Source organism: Squalius cephalus (assembly GCF_949319135.1).
Source record: "Squalius cephalus genome assembly, chromosome: 15".
Classification (NCBI taxonomy): Eukaryota; Metazoa; Chordata; class Actinopteri; order Cypriniformes; family Leuciscidae; genus Squalius; species Squalius cephalus.
This window is the reverse complement of record NC_137136.1, coordinates 36,152,972-36,171,561: the sequence shown is the minus strand read 5'-3', so window position 1 is coordinate 36,171,561 and position 18,590 is coordinate 36,152,972. Positions and strand designations below refer to the sequence as shown.

The 18,590-nt window shown below is 40.8% G+C and overlaps 1 protein-coding gene across 1 annotated transcript in view; it reads left to right on the top strand.

Moving 5' to 3' along the window:
* The window catches only part of LOC307172569 (NLR family CARD domain-containing protein 3-like), a 108,189-nt gene that overhangs the window by 85,590 nt on the left and 4,009 nt on the right, over positions 1-18,590 (top strand). Inside the window, exon 12 of the mRNA XM_079895068.1 lies at positions 633-806. Coding sequence (XP_079751194.1) covers positions 633-806 — 174 coding nt within the window. The remainder of the gene's footprint in view (positions 1-632; positions 807-18,590) is intronic.

The following is an 18,590-nucleotide window of genomic DNA, read 5'->3' as shown; positions in this document are numbered from 1 at the left end:
CATTAAGAACTGTAAACAACTTTGACCACTTCCTGAAATCTCCAGTGAGTACAAAGTTTTGTTTTTCTTGTAAACGCTTTGTATCCAGGCCTTTCGTGATACTGGAAATGTATCCACTCATTTTCTGTCAGCAATCGTTCATAATCCGTGAACTCGGTAGATAGAATGTTGCAGGCCGACGGCAGATGTTCTGGGGTAGAATCCAGGACTTGCCGGCGGTGTTTGTAAATTTTATAGCTCTGTATCGCCTGCTTAAAGGCTAGTTTGATGGATGTGATCAAACACATAACAAGGAGTTCTGTGCGTAAAATCATGTCAGAAGATTCTTTACATTTACATGCTGTTTGCGTGGCCCACAGGAAGTACACACACACACACACACACACACACACACACACACACACACACACATTGGGTTTCCATGTTTAATGGGGACTTTACATACAAATAATGATTTTTATACTGTACAAACTCTATAATCAATCCCCTAATCCTAACTGATGTAATTTCACAATATGAACTAAATATTTGTATATATTTCATATTGACAGCATTATGTTGTTATTTTATTTGGTTTAAGTGTCATTTTTATCTCTAAATATAGGCTTAATGTGTGTCATTGTTCTCTACAGGTTGTATATGTGCTGTGTCACAGATGAAGGTTGTGCTGCTCTGGCTTCATCTCTGAGATCAAACCCCTCACACCTGAGAACACTGAATCTGTCTGAGAATAAACTAGGAGACTCAGGAGTGAAGCTGCTGAAGAATCTGAAGGATGATCCACATTATAAACTGGAGAGACTATGGTAAGAATAGTTTTTAACAATTTTAATAATCATATTTTCATTTAAGTTCAAATGGCTGATTTACTTACTAGAAATATAAGTCAATTTACCTGGTTCAGTAACACCCCGTGTGTGTGTGTGTGTGTGTGTGTGTGTGTGTGTGTGTGTGTGTGTGTGTGTGTGTGAATATTTTGTCTGAGATCATCAGATAATGAGTCTTAAATTCAGCTTCAGTTTCTGTAGGTCTCTGAACTTTAAACTGTGTTTAATTGATTGATTGATTGATTGATTGATTGATTGATTGAACTTTATTGTCCAGTCTGTTTTCACAGAGCGGAAATTTTTCTTTGACACTGTAACATACATTCACTGCTTAAAAAACACATCACACATCAACAGCACAAATACAAAGAATTATATAGTTAAACACTGTAAGAAAGAAAAATTAAAAATATTAACAGCCGTTCTATTGTTTCAATTAAAACACTGTACAATTTAAGATAATCACTGCCATTGGAAGAAAAGATATTTTATAGACATTTTTTCTAGCCAAGGGAATTTTTAGTCTACGTCCAGATGGGAGCAATTCAAAAGCAGAGTGAAGAGGGTGTGTGTTATCTTTAAAAATCGCAATTGCCATTTTTCCCATAAAATGATCGAACAAGCTCTGAAGTGGCTGTTGTTTTTGTCTAGTAATCTTATTTACTTGATTAATTATTTGTGAGAGTTTGTTCTTTTGTTTTAATGTTAGATTGCCGTACCATGAAACAATATTATATGTGAGAATACTCTCAATCATTGATCGATATAACATAGTTAGGGTCTGCTGACTAATATTGAAGCTTCTCAGTTTCCTGAGGAGACCCAGGTGTTGTCGTGCTTTTTTATGAATGTACTCCACATTACTTTCAAAATTAAGTTTCTCATCTATAATTGTACCCAAGTATTTAAAATTCGAGACCTGCTCTACAGTTTTTTCCTTTATGACAACTGGTTTATATTCAGATGCGGTATCTACTCTTCTCGATTGATTTCTCAAACATAGCTCTTTTGTCTTTTCAATATTAAGATGTAAAAAACTACTCTCAAACCAACAGATAATACTGTCAATGTACCCCAGTATCTAAAACCAAGCAATCCGACATAACATTATTATTAACACAAACTCGCTGAGGGCGACCTTTTAAAAACTTTTAATCCATGAAATCATCCAACTACTAGCACCTAACTCATAGAGGCGCTTTAAAAGAAGATGAGGTTGGACAGTATTAAAAGCGGATGAGAAATCCATGAAGAGTATTCGAACATAGGAATTTGAGTTATCTAGATGATTTTGAACCTTATTTAAAAGAGTGAGAGAGGCATCCACAGTGCTCCTATTGGCCCGTTAGGCAAATTGCAGGGGGTCTATGCATGTCTCGATTTGGGATAACAGTTCCTTACATACTATGCGCTCCATACATTTACACAGAATAGATGTGAGTGCGATTGGGCGAAAGTCTTTGAGAGATTTTGCATTAGGTATTTTCGGCACCGGGATGACAATGGAATTCTTCCAGGCTAATGGTACGAAACCATTGTCCAGGAAGATTTGAAATAACCTTGTACACACATGTCCAAGTTGTGCTGCACATTCTTTCAAGACTTTCCCCTTCAGGCCATCTGGGCCAGATGCCTTATGCGGTTTAATTTTATGAAGCACTGTGACAACCTCCCTCTCCTGTATAATCATAGGCTGTGATTGAGTCATGGTCATCATTAATTCATTACTAACAGACAAATCATCATTAAAATCATTATCAAATCGTGAATAAAAAATATTAATATTATTTGCAAGACAATGAGGGTCTTCATGTTGTTGAACTCTTTTCTTTTGTCTACCGATCATTGTATTCAAACCCTTCCATGCGTCTCTTACATTCCCTGTTTTCAATTTCTCTTCAACATTCTCTTTATATTCATTCTGTGCATCTTTTATCTTACATTTTACTGCTTTGTTTAACCCTCAGGGGTCTGAGATCACGCCGGCGTGATCTGCTCGATTTTTTTCCTTATGAGTTGATTGAGACCCGAAATTCTCTTTTGACTTTGATTTTACAAAACAAGTTTCATACATCAATCGATTCTGTTAAATGTGTATTATTTTTGTGTATACTCACAATAAAAACAAAGTGTTGTGCTTTTTGCCAAATAAAGAAAAATAAACACGAAGCAAGTTCTGCCTTCTCTCTGTCCGTGTAGTCCATTCTGAAACGCGTCCGAAAATGAACTGTAGCTTAGCGAATACTCAGTCAAACAGGCATTCAGACACACAGGCATGAAGCTTGAATTATCTTCTTTTTAATGAAGTAATTTATATAAAAAACAAATATTCTCATCTTGTGAAATCTGTATTAAAAGAGAGCGATTCCAGTCGACCTCATTAGAGCTAATTCAAATGTAATGTGACTCCGCCCACGGAGAGCGCGTGCTATTCAAACGCAAATGGCTGAGGTAATCCACGCAATCCTGTGAACGCCCCTATCATCAGCACAAGAAAACCAAAACACCAGTTTATTCAGAACATTACTTGTTTACAACGCAGCGCTGTGAGGAATAATGACGAATACGAGGAATACGAGCTGAGGAATAACAGTAAGTTTTTCCTTCTCGGGTTTCTGTTTATGAATGAATGAACGGCATAGATGCGCGCTGTTTACCACAGCTGGCAAAAAACAATATTACGTGACAGTTGACTTTCAAACATTCACAGATACCTCAAAACAGAAAGTACAAATCCTTTCTTTAAAACGAATTTCGTTTTGTATCAATTGTATCTTAATTTTAATATTTTTTTCATTAACAAATTTCCTGGATTTAAAGTAAATATAGGCTAGCAATCACAACATAAGGTGCTTGAACTGGAGATCATCAACCAGACCGTAGCCTACTCGCCTCACATGTCTAAAAAATGTGAAATATATTTACATTTACAGCTGGTTCTAAACAAAACCATCCAAAACAAAAAAACTATGTAGCCTAATAAATGCGCGTTTCTCCGGTGCGTTCACTAGCCTACTGCGAAGATCGCGAGTCAATAGCCTATCGTATTTTTTATTTTTTATTATTTATTTATTGCACAAGTCATACATAAATTCATTCATTCATTCATTCATTCATTCATTATTACATGCATGAACGAATAAAAGAATAGAAAAAAAGGAACATGGAGAAGAAAATCTTATGATACCTGTCGCTTATTTGTGCACATCAGAAAAAATAAATAAAAAACAGCTACTTTATAAATGGATCAACCCCAATCCTCACCCCAAACACCAAATATTTTCAGTAATACCTATCTTTACACTTAATTATCATCATTTTAAGCGTGTGTAAGCGTATTTCATGAAAACAACGTTACAGTCAGGTGAAATATGAAAGACAACATTTTGTTTAGTAGATTTGGGTACAGTTTTTACTGTAGAATATACTGCCTCGTCAAATAAGCTTTTGTTTAGCAATTTCTATATATAAAATAGCCTACTATTTTTGTCAAAAATAAAGTCATCAACTAAGATGTTAGCTGTTCCAATGTTGGCTATATTCAAAGTAATGAATACAGATAAAATGTAGGCCTATAATCTTTTTTTTACAAAGAAAGAGTACACTTGAAATATTGTTGAAATTGTAATTATTGTTGTAATTGTAACCTTTTTAATAAAATAGCAAAACATATTTACAAGATAGATGTAAGCAAAATCTTAAATGGTCCTTGCATTGTGGCTCAGTCAGTTGTCACACCTGAGTGAATGGCTCATCATTATGCAGAGTGGGTGGTAATTCAGGTGAAAACCACTCCTCGTTCACGCCCCCCTCGCATATTGGCTTTCCAAGCAAAACCTGTTTTACATCAATTTAAATCAATGTATGGTTTTATGTGAACGATAAAGCAAGACTATTTTCACATAATTTTGAAGAAAAAACTATAGGCGATGATATCCTTTAGTCAAAAGTCTTATTGCCACATATTTAGTATGTGTTTTATGGCCTTATTTCTGCAACTTTCATTTTTATTTTTTCCAATAACCACGCATAAACATTATTCTCTTAAAAATTCAAACATATACATGCATGTTGATCAGATATTTTGGTAGCCCTGTTTGTGCTATATAGAGTGAATTTACACCTTTGCCATTAACATGTTTATAAACAACTGAAAAAAGCACAAATGTCAGAGCATGTCAGAACACCTCCAGGGCCCAGAAAACAGCTCAGACTCCAGAGGGTTAACTCTTTTACTTTCTGCTGATCATTCTGCAAGAATGCAATTTTCTTCATGTTTAGGTAATGTTTCAAATCTTTGTTAATCCACTGCTTATTATTTGGATAGACTCTGATATTCTTTGTTTGAACCACTGAATTTACACAGAAATTAACATAACAGGTTATTGTATCATTCAACAATTCATGATTACTACAACAGTCATCATCGTTAAAAAATAAGTCCCATTCAGTGCACTCAAAACAGCCTCTTAGTTTTTCTATTTCGTCTCTGGACCACGTTTGAACCTGCTGAATGGCAGGCTTGATCCTCTTTAAAAGCTGCCTGTATTTTGGTAACAGATGAATAACGTTGTGATCCGAACGTCCCAGAGGTGGATATAGCTTTGGCACATATGCACCTTCCACGTTACCAGAGCATTTGTCCAGAGTCTTAACCAGTCTTGTCGGACAGGTTACATATTGCTCAAGATTTGGCAACAGCGTAGATACATTGCATTTATTAAAATCTCCAAGCAAGAAGACTGGGTCATCGGCAGAATTGCAAAGCGCTCTGTTGTAACTAGCCGCTATGCATTCGGCAGCAAGTGCAAAGTTTGGTCCAGGAACATCGACTGAAATAATTATTATTTGTCCGAATTCACAAGGCAAATAATATGGCCTAAAAGAGACAGTCAATAATTCATAGTGAGCAGAGCAATGTGTTTCATGTACCGTAATATTATTCGCCCACCTGCTACTAACGAACATACACAGTCCTCCTCCGATTGTTTTGGTTGACTTGGCACTGTCGCGGTCCAGACGGATTAATGAGTATCCTTCCAAGTGTATGATGTCAATCGCCTCCGTCAGCCATGTCTCCGTGATGCAGATCAGGTTAGCTCTTTTAAAGTCTCTGTTATATTTCACCAATGCTGTGAGTTCGGGCATTTTATTTTGAAGCGAACGAGCATTAGTTAAAGTTATTGTAGGAAGAGGAAACCGACTGCCACGAGATTTAAGTCTGTTTGGGATTCCGCCTCTAGAGCCCCTCCGTTTTATTTTCTTCTTTCTGTTTGTTGTGTGGATGGAACAGATTATTTCAGAAGGTTCATGAAGGAACTTTGGTGGGGTTCTAACATTGTGTCGGAATCTCATCAGATCTTCGCGGCTGTAAAACATTGTCCTCATTAGTCCGTTGTTCCTTAGATTTCCCGAATCCACTCCATCTCCCAACGCAGACACACAGTCTATAGCGCATTTTAAAATCCAGAACACAACGTTATCTTAAAAAGCATGTTGCTTTTAGAACGTGGACTGTTTAGACAGTTTAAAACAGACAAACAAGCAAGCAAACACACGAGCACACCAGCGTCTGCAAACTCATAATATGAGTTTAATTCTGCTCATACTGTTGTGACTGATTGTGAATTTTAATATTAATGTTATTTTCAGCTTTTCCCCTTTAACTGTCACTATAGGCATCTTTACACAGGCGGGTTAAGGCTGCTCTAAAGCGGCTCTGTGTCTGCACAAAGTTCTGTGTAAAGACACAATGCCGCATAAAAGCAAACTTAAAATATGACGGGTCTGACCCACCTCAGCCTGTAGTATCAAAGATGACTCTGATATTGTTTTGGTTCAGTGTAAATGAACGTGATCTTGTGCCGCTCTAAACTACGTCGTTGTCATGACAACCAAACACGTGGCGTTTGCTCCATATTGTTTTAGCCAAATTAAAAAATGTCAGCCAACAAGGGACAATAAAGTAAAAGTGTCCTGTACTCAAATCGTGAAGCAAACCACCAAAATAACAGAGTCGTCGATGTGTGTAATCAATTGGCTTTCGCTGTTTGTAATCTTCCTTTGAAGAGACTGTCAGATCAACGCGCCGCTACATTTCTCTCAGATACGGTAAATGCTTATTCGCCATCACTGTGTTATATTATATTTTAAAAATCATCTTCTTGAGGACGATATTTCACCCACACACGACCTACCTGAAACGCTAACGATAGCAGAATTCTTCTTTCTGGCTCTTTGAAAAAAATTATAATAATCCTGCGTTAATAATTCATAATTTCTTTGTAGCATTTGTTCCATCTGAAACAGTTTTATTAAGAAATAGAAAATTGCTATCAGTTCCACAGAATCATGACAAACATTAGAGCGTGAGATAGCTATATCACTCAGAGGAAATCTATGAGTGTAGGTGGGGCTTGGTAAAAGGGGAGTGGGGGAGTTTGGAGTGAAGGAAGTTCAAAGTGCACAAAGTGTGCAGTTGAGGCAGTCCGCTGAATAAAGACAGTTGTTAAATAACGTTTTGTGTCCTCTCATGACATGGTGTCAGAAGAGCAAGTTTCACCCACGAACAAGTTCGGCTCGTCTTGAGTGGTATAATGACCAAGTTCAACGCACCTGAGGCTTTCAACTTCGCACAGCCTGCGACCTGGCCTGCGTCGATCCAGCGGTTCTCCCATTTTCGCATCGCAACAAAGCTGAACAAGGAAAACACTGAAGTTCAAGTCAATTCCCTGCTTTATGCAATGGGTAAAGATGCCGAAGCGATATTCGGATCGTTCACGTTTGCCAAAGATTCGCATGCAAATAATTATGAGACTGTTGTTGGAAAATTTAATGAACATTTTGTTCCCCGGAGGAACGTAATACATGAGAGGGCCTGTTTTCACCAGCATGCACAGAGATCGGGAGAGACTGTTGAGGCTTTTGTGAGATGCCTCTATGAATTGGCTGAATACTGCGAGTTCGGTGTGAGCAAAGAGGAACAAATATGGGACAGAGTCGTCATTGGGATTGCAGATTCCCAGAGGTTACAAATGGAACCTGAATTGACTTTGGACAAAGCGGTCCAGATCGCGTGGCAGTCTGAGCTCATTAAGAACCAAAATGTGAGTGGGGGAGCGGCTGCTGAAGTGAACGCAATACATGGACACCGGAAAGGCACGAGGTGCTTTACGGGAGCACCAAATAAGGAAAGGGCTGGTGAGAGGAAACTAGCCATAGACTGCACACGCTGTAATTGCACACACACAGAGAATAATTGCCCTGCACAAGCGATGCAGGAGATGCAACAAACTGGGACATTTTGCCATTGCATGTAAAACTAAAAATGTCAAAGAACTGGCAGTGTGTGACACTGAGACTAGTGATGCATTTTTCCTTGGGTCTTTAACCCTCTGGGGTCTGAGCTGTTTTCTGGCCCTGGTGGTGTTCTGACATGCTCTGACATTTGTGCTTATTTCTGTTACTTGTGACATTTTCATGGCTAAAGTCTGATTACACTGTATTTAGCACAAACTCTGCTACAATAATATATCAGCAGCATGTATGTAAAAGTTTGTAATTTTGAGATAATGACATTTATGCGTGGTTTATGAAAATACAAAAAAAAAAAAAATTGTCACTGAAATAAGGTCATAAAACCCCTACTGATTATTTCTTCACAAGACTTTTGAAAATTGTATCACGTAGCCTAGAATATTTGCTCCAAAACTATGTGAAAATCATCCTGACTGCTCATTCAGAGAAGACAATATATTGATTTAAACTTTCTAAGACGTGTTTTGTGTGAGAAAGCTTTATGCGAAGGGGCATGATCACCTTATTAATATGTAAGCTTTTCACACCTGAGAATAATTCACACCTCCCTAATGGCCCTATTTTAGGAGCTATCAGGCCCTATCATTCTGAGCAACCTTTCACAAAGAATGAGGAGATTTAAAAAAGAATGGCTTTTTGATTGTTTGGATTTATTTACAACACAACATAATCAAAATATACACAACAAATGACAAAAAAGCACACTATTGAAAACAATGATCCAAAGACAGAGACATTTGTGCAATTCCTAAAAACATTGTACATACCTTTCATTTCCAAGGTGTTTGATTTTCACTTTACCATGTTCATATACAGAGACTCATGTGAATGTTGAAGTCAGCAGGACTCAGTGGCATCTGGTCCCTGAAAGAAAAAAAAAGTGAACATACTGATATCAAGAGAAACTATAGGGAATATAGTTCTAAAATTTATTGGGAATAAATTTTAGATTTTTCTGGTTAAAATTGCTTTTTAAAATTCACAGAATACACACACACACAAATGTTTCCAACAATATATAATATAATGAACATCAGGTTTGTTGTGCCTTGTAAGCATAGGCTATGCACAGTGCTGCATAAAATAATAATAACAATAACCTATAGCAGCATATAAATCTTCCAAAAGATTTCAGTAACAACTACGCTAGAGAAAAATATATTGATTATCATGTTACTTCAAATGTTTCCATTCGTTATAATGATATGAAATGAGATAATAGTAAAAATATGAAGCCTTTGTTTGGTGCGTTTTGCTTTTCAAAAGCGATCGTTTCAAACGCGATCGCGATACATTCAAAACCAGAGCTCGCTCTAAAATATGAAACATTATGGTTACCATATTATACATATCTACGTTTGAGCAGATATCCACAAACACAGTAACAGTAAACACGGGTCCAAATATTATAATATTCACCATATATCTAACAACAGTTCAACTGCAATGTGAAGTTAATGCAACAATAACATGAACTAATAATTAAGAATTTCTTACCTTACATCTTTCTTGTCTTCAAATCACGTTCTTCTTCTGCTGAGGTAAATCCAATGTAAGCTCACGGCACGTCTTTCAAACTCGACGAAAAGCAGAGACTTGTGAAGTTGGTTGGTGCTTTGTTTTTGAGGTAATGAGCGCGTTCGCGTTCCATGTGGAGATTTTCATGTGAATCTCTTTTGCGCGCGTGGGCGTGGTCAAATTAAAAATAATTAGCAAGCGCGTGAGAAGCTGGACATCTTGTTGGTTTTATACAAATTACTTAAACAGAGAATATTTGTTTTCAGTTTGAATCCGATCATTTAAAAGTACACACTTAAATATTTATAAAGGTATATGGCTCATAAATGTGTGACAAGTATTCGCTGAGTTTTGTTTCAGTTTATAGACGTGCTCAAGAAAAAAAAGTTCACCGCGACGGAGAGGCAGAAAGCACACCCTGTTTATTTTCTTTATTTTACAAAAGCACAATGTTTTGATTCGATTGTAAGTGGACACATACAAAAGTAGAAATATCACAGATTCTTTTTTCATATTTCTTTTTTCTGTATGACCATAAATGACGGAGAAATTTAAGTTTATTGTGCTACTATGTAAAGAAAATCCAGCAAAACGCGCCGGCGCGTTTGTCGACCCCAGAGGGTTAATGAATGAGTCTGCTTCCGAGGACAGGTGGTGCATTACTCTCCCCATACAGGGCAGGTCAGTCAAGTTCAAAATTGATACTGGGGCCGACATCACCATCATGTCATGCTCTACATATGAGAGCTTACAAGGGCGCCCTCCACTGGTCAAAACCAGTATAACAGTGAAAAGTCCTAGGGGAAAAGTGAGCTGTATGAGAAAATTCCTAGCAAATACAGAAAGTAAAAGAAACATTTTTGAATTGTGGGTTTTTGTTGTAGATGGGCCATTTGATAACAATTTCCTCAGTCGAAGCACGGCTTGTAAGATGGGCCTAGTACAGAGAGTGGATGAAATCACAGACCATAATGACGTCTATGGAGACATTGGCTTGCTCAACTGTGAACCAGTGAAAATTTAACTTAAGTCAGATGCCACTACTTATAGTCTTGTCAGCCCTCGTAGAATTCCCTTTCCCCTGTTGCCTAAAGTCGAACAGGATCTGAAGCGCATGCTGTCCTAAGGGATAATTTCCGAAGTCACCGAACCAACGGAATGGTGTGCCCCAATGGTTCCCATTGTAAAAAAGAACGGTTCTGTCAGAATTTGCGTTGACCTCAAACGTTTGAATCAAGCTGTAAAACGTGAGCGCTTTATTCTCCCAACATTAGAGGATATTGCCCCCAAACTCTCAGGAGCCAGTGTATTTTCTACTTTGGATACATCTTCAGGGTTTTGGCAAATCCCTTTGGACCCAAGCTGTGTGAAGCTGACCACATTCCTAACTCCAGTAGGATGATTCTGTTTTAATAGACTAGACTTTTGGGGTTACTTCTACGCCCGAAATTTTACAAAGAGAAATGAGCAAACTTCTAATTAGACACAAAGGCACTGCAGTTGTCATGGATAACATACTTGGCTGTTCTGAGAACTATCAGAGTCAGGACTGAAACTGAACCGTGATAAATGTCACTTTAACAAATCTGAGCTGCAGTACTTTGGCCAAACAATCGGTCATGAAGGCATCAAGCCTGATGCAACGAAGGTGAAGGCAATCACTGATATGCCTAGTCCTACTAATGTGACGGAGCTTAGGCAAATTCTGGAGATGATCAACTATTTAGGCAAATTTGTGCCAGATCTTTCCACAGAGCTTCAGCCAGTCACAGCTCTGCTGAGGAATGAAGCAATCTGGTTTTGGACAGAAGTCCAAGAGCAGGCTCCGGACAAAGTAAAGTGCAAGTGCATGTGCATGTCCCTGTTAAATGTTTGGTGGTGGCGGACACACTTTCTCGGAATCCTCTGAAAGGGCACTGCCACTCAGAGATGGAGGTTGAGGTGAAAGCATATGTTGAAGCAGTCATCACATCCAAAGAGGTCTCACATTCAAAGCTAGATGCTATTAGAGAGGCCAAGAAAGAAGATGAAGATCTCCAGGAAGTGATAAGCTTTCTCAACAAGGGTTGGCCAAGCAAGATACCCTTCCAGCTGAGCGGCTATCATACCGCTAGGGCTTCCTTGGCAGTTGTCAATGGGCTGCTCCTGTATGAGGACAGGATTGTCATTCGATAAGGGAGGAAGTGTTAGGCCAAATTTATGGAGGGCATCAAGGTCTCACCAAGTGCCGTCAGAGGGCAAAGATGTCAGTTTGGTGGCCTGCAATAGGTAATGACATTAACACAAGGGTCTCAATGTGCACCTTTTGTCAGGCCCACAAACCCACACAAAGGAAATAACCTTTAATCACTACCCCCTTGCCTGCTGGTCCCTGGTGCAAAATTGCAGCAGATGTATACGAGCTGAATGGTAAAACTTACTTGATAGTTGTAGAATATTACTCGCGTGACATCGAAATAGCCCACATTCAACCACCATCCAGCTTTTATCAGCAGACTGAAGTGCATGTTTGTAAGATGGGGAATTCTGAAATAGCTTATATCTAACAACGGGACACAGTTCACTTCGGCTGAATTTCAGCAGTTCAGTACAGACTACGATTTTCAACACACAACCTCAAGTCCTTATTTCCCCAGCCCGTTCTCATCCCAAGGCGTCATATACTGACGCTTTTTACATTTCGTCTACATCGAACGCACATGGCACCCTTTAGCGTCAATATGAGACGCAGATAGATATGGGCCAGAAGGCGCCTCCTAGCGGTCTAACCCTAACCCTACCCCAGACCTAAACCTACCCATAACCGAACAAAGCTCTGTGCGTGTCATATTGACGCTAAAGGGTGCCGGTAACCCTTCCTTTTACAGTCCCCTAATTACTAGGTATTTACCTGGTAAATATATGGTAAGTTATTGTTGGTTATTGGTAATTACCACAGGTAACAAGTATGTAAATGCTGAGAAACTACAAACTAATTACTAGGTATTTACCGGGTAAATATATGGTAAGTTTTAGTTGGTTATTGGTAATTACCACAGGTAACAAGTATGTAAATGCAGAGAAACTACTAAGTATTTACCTGGTAATTATTATTATTTTTATTTTTATTATTTTGGCTCCTGCGATGGGTAGGGGGGCGTCCCATCCCTGTGCGTTGAGCCGACCAGATGAACCAGTTGTTTCCAGTGCTGACGGTCTTGTGCCAGCTGCTCTGCATCCTCCATAGCAACTCCATGTTGTTGGAGGTCGCCCGCAAGGACGTCAAGCCATCGGGTGCGGGGTCTACCTCGTGGTCGTCTCCAGCCTGCAGCCTTCGGATCAAACTGGAGAATGGCTCTTGTCGGATGGTCAGGAGGATGGCGGAGGACATGGCCAAACCAGCGGGTGCGACGTTGCGCAGCCAGGCAGGATGCTCTGGGCTGGCATGTGCGGGCTCTAAGCACTTGATTGGAAACCTGCTGGGGCCACCTGATGTTCTCGATGGTTCTGAGAGCCCTGCTATCAAAGCCATCTAATCTTGCAGCCAGTGTCTTATTTAAGGGCCAAGTCTCCGAGCCATAAAGCAGGATGGAGAGTACTGCTGAGTTGTAAATCCGGATCTTCGTCTTGCGTGAGATGGTCTGGTGCCGCCAGAGTGGTTTCCAGAGAGACTGCAGGGCTGATGCAGCCAGGGCTCTTCTACGGGTAATTTCTGGTTTTAGGTCCCCGTTGTCTGTCACTATGGATCCCAAATACACAAAGTACTTGACAGGCTCTACAATGTTATTGCCAAGCCGCAGGGAAGGTGGATGCGGTCCATCACCGACATACATGAACTTGGTTTTCGTCCAGCTCACCTGGAGGCCAAGCTTCTCAGCCTCTTCACTGTATATGCCCAGAGCGTCTCTCAGCTGGCTGTAGGACGTGCTGAGCAGGATGGTGTCGTCAGCGTACTCCAAGTCAGTCAGGTGGTAACTGCCGAAGTTCACTCCGGGGACCCGCTCACAAACCCTGGACATCAGATGGTCAATGATGCAGTTGAAGAGGTCAGGAGCAGCCACGCAGCCCTGGCGAACGCCACTGGAGATGGAAAACCAGTCTGAGTCTCTGCCGTTGATACGGACACAGCTCTGAGCGTTGCTATAAAGCAACTTAAACAGGGCAACGATCTTGGGTGGTGCTCCAAGGGCATGTAGGATACTCCACAGTGAAGTATGGCAGACGGTGTCAAAGGCAGCCTTAAGATCTATGAACCCGATATAAAGATGGCGATCTTTACGGAATTCATAGGTCTTCTCTATCAGCAAGCGAACGGCGGAGATTTGGTCTGTTGTGGAGCGATTAGGCATGAAGCCAGCCTGCTGGGGACGGCGGCTGCTTCTGATGGCTGGGAGAGCACGGCTGAGCAAGATCCTGGTAAAGAGCTTGCCGGGGATGGAGAGAAGGGTAATGCCTCTGTGGTTGCCGCAGACTAGCCTGTCACCCTTACGTTTCCAGAAGGGCAAGATGACTCCTCTGGTCCAGTCGCTGGGAATCCTCTCTGTCTCCCACACCTCATTGAATATGTGGGTAAGCCACTCGACGATGCTTTCACCGCCTGATTTTAGCATCTCAGCGGTTATTGCACAGATGCCGGGGGCTTTCCTGTTGTTAAGTTTTTCCAGAGCGGCTCTGACTTCCTCAGGTGTGACAGGGTCTGTACTGCAGACAACACTAGGGGCTGCAGCGTTAGCGGCCGATGAGATGGCGGGATCAGCCGGGGAGGTACCGTGCTGCAGAAGGAGGCTGAAGTGCTCTTTCCAGCGTTCGAGGCAGTTTGCTTCTGTTGCTATAAGGTTGCCATCAGAATCTTTCACCAGGGCTGTCTTGATGCGTGGGCCATTACGGGCTTGGCGCAGCAGACTGAAGACACGGCTCATGTTGTTGTTATTGGCCGCGGACTCTAGGTGTTTAGCTTCTGCTTGCCAGAACTTCTCCCTATCCTCAGCTATAGCCACATTGCGCTGGCGGTTCAGTCGCTGATACTCCGTCAGGTCACCTCGGAGCCGGGCCTCCCTCCGCTGGTCAATGATGTTGAGTGTCCTCTCCGATATCCAAGGCTTATTCGGGGAAGGTCGAAAGCATCCAAAGACATTGTGAGCTGACTGGATGACACTTTCCTTGAAGGTCTTCCAGTCCTTCACCTTGTCGGTAGCCAGGTTATCAAAGGTGCGGCGGATGGCGCAACTGAAATATGTGGCGATGTTTGGATCACTGAGTAAGGAGGAGTCCAGGCGAGGCTTAGTCTTGGTGTGCTGGTTGGCTCGCAGCTTTAACTTAAGCTGGGCCACCAGCAGGCGATGGTCTGTGTTGCCAAGCTCTGCTCCTCGGTACACACGGCAGTTAGTGACAAACGGCTTCCAGCGTCGTGAAATGAGGATGTGGTCCAGCGCTTTCCTGGTTCTGCCATCTGGGCTGTACCATGTCCAGTGATGGATAAGCTTCCGAGGAAACCAGGTATCAGCAACACAGAGGTTGTTGTGGTGGCAGAAAAGGAGAAGGCGGTTACCGTTGTCGTTTGTGGACCTGTCAGCAAAGGTTGTGCCGACAGGTGAGCCTGTGGACCGATCACTGCTGGACAGAGTGGCGTTGGCATCAGTGAGGATGATGGTGATGTCGTGTGGTGAGGCTTGGCCAACAGCCTGATGGAGTTGGTCAAAGAAGACATCCTTCGCATCCTCATCAGCGACATCGGTGGGGGCATAAGCAACGATTACTGTCATCTTGCCGTGTTGGTGAAGAAAGCGGGCCGACAGTAATCTGTCGCTCAGGGGTGTCCAGCTGATGAGGGACTTGCGGAGGGCCTTTGGGATGGCAAGTGCCACACCATAAAGGCCTGTCCGTCTTTCGGGGCCACTCCAGAAGTAGCAATGGTCGCCTGCTGTTATTTCGCCATTGCCGTGCCATCGGACTTCACAGAGCCCTGCCAAAGAGATGTTATAGCGGCAGAGCTCTCGGGACAGCAGGGTGGCAGCTCCGGGGCGAAGAAGTGTCTGGACATTCCATGTGGCGACTCGGATCCTGCGACGAAGGTTGATCCGTACTCGTTGGTCGGGGGCAGGCTGGGGTCCGTTACCGTGTTGGGAAGTCCGGCTTCTTTCTCTGATCGGTTTCGTAACAAAAGAGTTTCTCCTGGGTGGGTTGTTAGCCCTCCGCAGGATAGTCGGTTGGTGGGGCTGCCACCTCACAGCGTACCGACATGCTGGGGTCTTTGTTTGTCTGGAACCTACCCTGGAGACCGGCCCGCCTAGGGTGACCCTACCAGGAGCGAGCTCCCGACGGTATCGCTCTCCAGGGTCACTGGAACGCGCAAGCCCCCTCGCCACATCAAGGCCAGACCCGAGAGAGGGATTTACCTGGTAAGCATATGGCAAATTATAGTATTTTAGTGTGTAATTACTTAAGGTGATTAGTATGCAATTACAGAGAAACTACCAGGGGAAAAAAACACCACTGTTAAATATCAACTCAACAAAGTACTGTGTACTTGTTACCTGTTTAGGCTGGTAATAACTCCGATTTAATTGTGTACTTCATCAGAATGTAGGCAGCCAATTTTTAGAAACACCTCCAGTATTACCCATCAATTCAAGTTAGGTTTGTAGTTATCCTAGGGTTATGTTGGTAACAGTCCATGTTTATTTATTACTATCTTGAAATTAAGACGGTAGTTTCCAATAAATTACCTTGTCTTACATAGTTGTTGTTCATTGCTCCACCCATTTATAGAGGGTTTATCAAATAGTTTACCTTACACTTACCAGGTAACTACCCCGCAGGAACAGTTTTCCCTAATGTCATGGCACATCTTAAATACTGGGTATGTTCTTGCAGATGTTTTTACAATTTACTCAGTAAGTAAAGTGTAACTGTACTGTAAAATGAAGCCTTGTTTATTTCCATGGTATTACCGGAATTGTACCATATAACTTGATCATTCCTTTTTCCATATAGTCACAATTTTTTACCTCGTATGTCCTGCAACGTTACCAAGGAAAACATGACAATTTACTCGGTAAGTAAAGTGTAACTGTACTGTAAAATGAAGCCTTGTTTATTTCCATGGTATTACCGGAATTGTACCATATAACCTGATCATTCCCCTTTTCCACATAGTCACAATTTTTTACCTCGTATGTCCTGCAACGTTACCAAGGAAAACATGACAATTTACTCAGTAAGTAAAGTGTAACTGTACTGTAAAATGAAGCCTTGTTTATTTCCATGGTATTACCGGAATTGTACCATATCATTCCCTTTTCCATAGTCACATTTTTTTTTTTTTTACCTCGTATGTCCTGCAACGTTACCAAGGAAAACATGACAATTTACTCAGTAAGTAAAGTGTAACTGTACTGTAAAAGGAAGCCTTGTTTATTTCCATTGTATTACCAGACTCTTACCACATCCTTTGCTACTGCTTAAACATTTTTGAAATCACAAACTTTTACCATGTGTTCTGCAACTTAACTAAAACATTCCAGCCTGGTCTCATTGTTAATATGTAGTATTAATACGTAATTTTCAAAGATAGAAAACTACATAGGCTACAATTGTGAAGAAAAACAACATACGTGTAATCACAATAATTTATTTATTGCGAAAATGTCAAAACCGGTACCAAAAGTCGTTCACATGACGATGTGTTGCAGTCACAGTCCTCTCTTTCAGTATATAATAGTTTTGAATGAGGTACAGAGCAGAATTTAAGTTATTAATCCATGAAAATGTTAATCCGGCTTTGCTCTGTGTGAAGGCGCGCGCGCTTCTCCATTTCAAATGTAGTTTACCGACTGAAATACGGCATGTCGCAATCTGTGACGAACATAGACGAACAGGCGAGAGCGCCAATGAGCGTTTGATATCACTGCCGTAAAACATGTCGTAACGCTTCTTGAGGGCGCAATTTTTGAATTTGAATTCATCATCACGAGTGCGGGATTTGACAGTTACAGACTGCGCTGCTGTGATAGCCTGTGTGAAATGGAGATGAAGATCACTCACTAGATAAAGGGCTGAATTTGGATCTCTTTCTTGCAAACGTATGGATTCTAAAGATTTGGATTATATCAAGTATAATAAAATTGATGTCTTTTGTGAATTTATGTTGGTTTTTGGTGTATTATTGTTCTATTGGAGAAAACGCATTTTGTGTCTCACTGTAAATAAACTAAATATTAAAATGGTTAAACGATTAAATAAGGTATTTGTAAGGTTTTAAATTGTATTCTTGTTTAACTGCATGTATGCTAATCCTCCGAAACGAGTTTGCAGCAGAAGGCATGAACAGAACGAAATGTTATTACGAAATGTAATGTGACTATGAGTTCTTGAGTAAACTGCATAAATGCGACTGAAAATGTAATTGATAAGACATTTGAATGCAATAGAGTCAAAACATTAATGCCACGATTTTAATATGCATAAATAAGAATACGTACAAATATGTACGTCGGTAGAGTTGTTCATACGTAAATAATTTACGTTTTTGTGCTGTTAATACGTAAACATTTTACGTTTTAGTGCTGTAAATACGTCAGTATTATACGTTTCTGTGTGTATAAAACGTAAGTAAATGTACGTATGGTAGAATTACACTTTACGTAAAAATACACACGTATTCTCATGAGATCACGTTGCAAAACATTCTCAGTAAGTAAAGTGAAACTGTACTGTAAAAGGAAGCCTTTTTATTTCCACGGAATTACTGGGATTTTACCCTATAATCTGGAATTACTGGGATTTTACCCTATAATCTGTAATAGCTACAGTTACGTAGCTATTACAGATTATAGGGTAAGATCCCAGTAATTCCATGGAAATAAAAAGGCTTCCTTTTACAGTACAGTTTCACTTTACTTACTGAGTAAATTGTCATGTTTTCCTTGTAACGTTGCAGGACATACGAGG